We start from the raw sequence: 5,758 nt of genomic DNA on the forward strand, positions 1-5,758 counted from the left end.
TCCGCGCAAGACAGCACAGCTGTGGGCTGCTTTCTTTTTCTCGGGTAGAGTCCTAACTCGGCTAGGACTCTCTCCCGGCCCTTAGCGTGAGTCCTAGCTTGGCTAGGACTCCCCCCATGACTCACTCATGATCCTGGCTAGCCCTTGGAATGAGCCAACCAAGCCCTAACCCCTGCACAACAAAAAAACCGAGCCCCATGCTTGACAGCACTTCTCGGTTCGTGCATGTTTCTTGTTTCCTTATTCTTTCATGGTTACCACCGATTTCTGTGAGGTGTGTGGGACTCTAAAACAAGTATAATCCTTACCTAATCATACCTAGACATCATGGCAGTCCCTTAGTATCATAAAAATCGTGAATCATGGCATGCTATGAGATGTATAAATCGTGAAAACAGAAAACAAAGGCAGCATAGTTTCGGTGCTTCATGCTTCATATAAACCGACTTTAAAAATATATATATGACATGATGGATGAGAAAAAGAAGATTAAGGCGTGCCTTTACGTTAACTACTCTTGAATATCGTTGACGTCGAAGAACGGATCGAAACCAAGGCTTGAATCTCCCTTGTCCCTACGAATTTTCCTTCAACAAGCTGTGTTGTGTATGCCGTGAGTGTAAGGGAGAAATTTGGTGTGCAACTAATCTGAAAGAGGCGTGGGATTCATTGAGGGTTTAGGGTTGATTTTGAAATTTAAATAGTTAATTAGTCACTAATAAGGCTTAAGCCCACTAAGTAGGTAAATTAGGCCCATTAGTGCTTAATTAAATATTAAAAATAAATTTGCTTAAATAAGTTTGTGAATTTATTAGCCGGGTTGCCATTAGTTCGAATTTTTGTTGAAAATCCAACACCGATAAAAATTACGTCCCGGCGTATAAAATCACCTCAAAACCTCATATTTTCAAAAATAATAAAAATCATCACCCATAATTTAAATAATTAAAAACAAATCACCAATAAAAACATTTTCTATTTTTCAGCCATCAGTCTCTGTTCCTCGATCGCAACTCGAATAACATTTAAAAATTACATTTTAATGCAACCATGTAGAAAAATATATTTTAAACATACAAGTATGCAAAACATAATTAAATAATGCAATTAAAACATTTAATTAAAATACAAAGGAATTTAATAATTGCATACATGTGGTTCGCGTGGACCTTTAAATTTTCGGGGTGTTACAGAAGCGCCAGGGTTGTCGAAGCATGTAGCGCCTAGGCACTATTTATTTAGAGCCTCGGTGCTAAGTCTTGGAGTTGAGCATGATTTTCGAGCGTCGCGACACTACTGACAAGCGCCGCGGCGCTAATGTCCGCGCGGAAAAAATACTTTGGGTTTTATTTTACGGGCTTGGACGAAGGATATAAGGAAAAACAAAAGGAAAAAGAAACTCTAGAGAGGAGGCCGTTTTTTAGGAGCAGAATCTGGTGAGAAACGAGGAGCACATATTGGAGAAGGATTTGGAACGCAGGGATTGATTCAAAGACAAAGAATGACAACTCTGGGGAAAGAGATGCTACTTCTGATTTGTTATATAGTTCTCTCGTCTTTTAATTCTTGTGTTGAGATATCTAAATCTTCAAATATGTTGTGTTTTAGTTTAGATTTCGTTATGAACTAACTTTTCAATTCTAGTTGATGTTGTAGCTTCATTGACACGATATTTTTACATCTATTTTTTATATGATTGAACTCCTGTTTGTTTAATTATGTTTTCTAGTTCTTATTGATTTCAATTTACTGGCCATAAATTGACTGTTATCTTATTAATTCTATAAATCGGGAGAGAGACTAGAATTATGGATTATTAGAGATACATCGTTAAATGTTTATACTTTTCAGAAGACGTATAACTTTAGCGGAGCTTAGGTAAGATGATCGTTTGCATATATCATTTGAACTTAGATTTTTATTTGAAATGTTTGAATCGAAGTTTGAATGATACACTTCATTCGTCACTGGGAAAAGAATGAATGAAATAATTAAGTGTTATTGGCTATTAAATGAATGAAATTCATTAATATAAATTCAAATGAGAATAGTTATCGTGGAAATTAAGTGAAATCATTACTCTAGATATTTTCTCTCATTGATATTTGCTGAATTCGATGATTCGATTACTATTTATTTTCAATTAATTCGCTTTAAGTAGACTAAACATTTTATTGATTCTTCTAAATAAAGTCGTAATTATTTTAATTACAAGCACTGATATACTTTTATATATATATATACACTTCTCGTGGGAATAATACTTTACTCTGTTATATTAAAACTTGACAACCTTGCGTTTGCGAGCGAAAAATACACGAGAATAAACTAATCTTAGGAATTTATAATACAAAGATACAAATAAAGATAGAGAAGTTTCTATCCCAGTAAGTAAAATAAGATAAGATCAACACATAACCTTATCTAAATTGACTTTGACTTCTAAACCACTTCCCTTTGAAGCCTCGGTCGATTTCTTACCGACATTAATCCTCAAGCAGAAAAAGAGAGAAATTAGGAAATTGTTCTACATGAGTAGGTCTTTTGTGAGATGGTCTCACGAATCTTTATCTATTAGATGGGTCAACCCTACTAATATTCACAATAAAAAGTAATATTCTTAGCATAAAAAAGTAATATTTTTTCATGAATGACCCAAATAAGAGACTCGTCTCACAAAATACGACAGGTGATATCGTCTTACACAAGTTTTTGTCGTTCTATTATGTTGTAACTCTCATAAGACAGTATATAAATATATTTTGAAAATTGTTAAACAATTACAAAGTTCATAATTTGACTAAAAAATTCTATAATATTAATCAATATTATCTTGGAAAATTTTATTATATTTCAAAAAAATATTAACAACATTCCATCTTTATCTATTTAATTTATTAATTTATATCAACGAGACGAGTCGATTCGATCCATACATAGAGAAAAAAGTAATATTTTTTATATAAAAAATAATATTTTTTATATAAAAATAATATTTTTTAATAGACCGGATTGAAGATCTGTCTCACAAAATTATTTATTCTGTAAGAGAGTTTCATATGAATTTTTGTGTTTATTAATTGACAAGATTACCTTAAAATTACTTTTCTATATTGTAAAACTTTGATTCACCTTAAATTTGATAGATTTTTCCCATGTTAACAACTAATATTTTTACTTTTAAAAAAATTATAATATTTTTTGTTATATATAATAATATAACGAGAAATTCTTGTTTTTAATCTTTAGAGTGTACGAATTTTTACAAAAAAAAATTTGATAACCAATTTCAGAATTTTCTGATTACTTGACTTGTGTTTGAATTTCCTTCGTCTCACTAATGGAAAACGTGCACATAACACACTATTTTTTTATTCAAGTTCATTAATTAGATAATTAATTCTGACTTAATCGGGACATTTTTAAATTTCGACGGAACCGGATTTTTGTTTTCCTGGATAAATCCTTGTAATCAAGATTTTGAAGCCGTAAACGATTGGTGATTAATTGACAGATTAGTACAAATAAAGGAAATTGAGGATCTAGGAAAATATAAACAAAACATGTCACAAAATTTATTATATTTAAATGTGATCAACTCTATTATGAAAATAATATCTAATTGAATCTTACTTAAAATGGTTCCTATTTAGCTATGTTTAGGCAACATATAAAGAATAAAAGGTACTGCTGCTGCTGAATAGTATATTATTCAGAAATGACAATGAAACTTGTGGAAGATTTCATTAATCAACCAAGCCGACATGATCTTGTATCCTTCTTGAGTTAAATGCACTCCGTCCCAACTTATGTATCGATGAGGATCCGAGCAAACTTCAACACCATCAGCTCCACACATTCTTGTCAAGTCGAAATTGTATTTGCCTCCAATCCCACAACAAGCCCTTTCCGTATCAAACCCTACAATGATACAAAAACATCCATTATTAATTATGATCTAACAACGCGCGACATGGTTTACTGCATGCATATATACAATAAGAGAAACATACCGTAAAATCGTGCAAAGTCGAGCAGAAATTGATAGGCGTTGTAATAATCTCCATAGATGATCATGGCATTTGGTATCTCTCGTTGTAGCTTGTGGATGGCTTGTTGGAGTTGCTGGTTGTGGTATGCTGCGAAGTCATTCAACTGTTTAAGGCATTGGTTCTCATCATATGCTATGGAGACGTTGGACTGGAAAGCCGTTTGGTAGATTGGGAGGCAGCCGATTGGGAAGTTTCCCGGAACCACCACTCTTGTAGCCCCAAAACCAATCACTTTCTGCAAATTAAACATATACATACAATTAGTAATTAATTTTGTAGGTGCTTAAAGAAACATTGAGAATTAAAATTACCTTGACTCCCTCCATAATGGTATTAACAATATCCGGCACCATGCTTTTTAGCTCTTCAATCGATTTGCCTTGAAAGATTGCGTAGTTGTAATCGTTCCCACCGATTTCTCCAACCATGAAAAGAGCATCATGAAGTTTCTCAACACAATCTATACATAAATTCGAAACATATAAATTGTTTAGAAATTTTTGAAAATATTATTTAATTAAGACGATCGAAAAGGTTTAATTAATTACTGACCTCTATGATCAAGGCAGATAGAATCGAAATGAGACGACATCCAACCCAACTGTACATCGAGAGAAGAATTCGTCACAGGATTCAAAATTTTTTTGCTTGCCAAAACTTGGGAGGATAAGGCGGTGGAGCCTGCAACCGCAAAGTTGACTCCATGCTTGAAGTCTGCTGTTGTGTTTCTGTAAGGCGGAAGCAATGGAAGACCAGCATTCATGGCTAACAAAAACAACACGATTATAGATTTACTATTACCGCATCAACCAATTGAAAACAAACTAATATATATATATATTTATTTATTGAAAATAAAATAACTTGAATTATTCCCAAGTTTACGTGACCTAAAAACTAAGTATATATAAGAGTCCCTTATCGAATTTACCCGTATTAATAAAATTTATACCTATATAGTCGATCATAAGAAAACCATTTGAACAGCGACCCGTGGCGTTCTTGAAAAAAGTTTCACCATAGGGAAGTCTTGCGAAGGCAGTGTTGACTCCTATAGGATACTCACGTATCAAATTTCCAGTGTCAGAAATCGAATCTCCAAGCTGATAGATCCGATCAAACTTGCAAACTTTCAATGGATGAGCATTAACAATGGATAGTGAAGCATAACAAACAAGAAACAAGAAGGCGACGAGAGCCCGTTGATGAGACATCGATTCACGGAAAGGGAAGGAAAGAAAAGAGTTATATTTGCAAAAAGATGTATGCGTCGTCTGATAATAATGATTATTGGTAATGAATGGGGTTAGAGTTATATTTATAGTTGACGATGTGTATTTCTGTTAGGACTCCGATGTTGCCTTTTCTTGGGATTCTTTAAAATCTTGATGAAGGATTTACATTCAAATTTGAATTAGTTTATATGTTAATTAATCGATTTTCCATCAATTTATGAGATGAATTTTAAATAAATCGTTTTAGATAAAGATAAATCAAAGTGGATTTGATTTCTTCCATGTTGTATAAGTATAGTGGATAAGGTGGGATAAATCAAAGTGGATTTAAATGTAGGATATTAAAAGGGTAATTTGGGCATAAGGCAGAAAGATTTTTAATTTATCTCATCCATAAAAATCTCTAATCATATATTAAACTTAAAGTTCAGTCTCTATATCAATAAAGTTTATTATGCACTCTCTAATACC

General features: G+C 32.8%; 1 protein-coding gene across 1 annotated transcript; it reads right to left on the reverse strand.

The window, feature by feature from the left end:
* Positions 1-3,564: 3,564 nt before the first annotated feature.
* LOC140837815 (GDSL esterase/lipase At5g03980) lies at positions 3,565-5,316 on the reverse strand. Its single transcript, XM_073203917.1, has 5 exons — positions 5,005-5,316; positions 4,605-4,817; positions 4,364-4,512; positions 4,014-4,287; positions 3,565-3,921 (listed from the first exon to the last, which is right to left on the reverse strand). Exons 1-5 carry the CDS (start codon positions 5,264-5,266, stop codon positions 3,713-3,715), a joined length of 1,107 nt encoding a protein of 368 aa, XP_073060018.1. The 5' UTR covers positions 5,267-5,316; the 3' UTR covers positions 3,565-3,712.
* Between the last annotated feature and the right edge of the window lie 442 nt (positions 5,317-5,758).

The sequence above is a fragment of the Primulina eburnea genome, chromosome 8, assembly GCF_022965805.1.
Source record: "Primulina eburnea isolate SZY01 chromosome 8, ASM2296580v1, whole genome shotgun sequence".
Classification (NCBI taxonomy): Eukaryota; Viridiplantae; Streptophyta; class Magnoliopsida; order Lamiales; family Gesneriaceae; genus Primulina; species Primulina eburnea.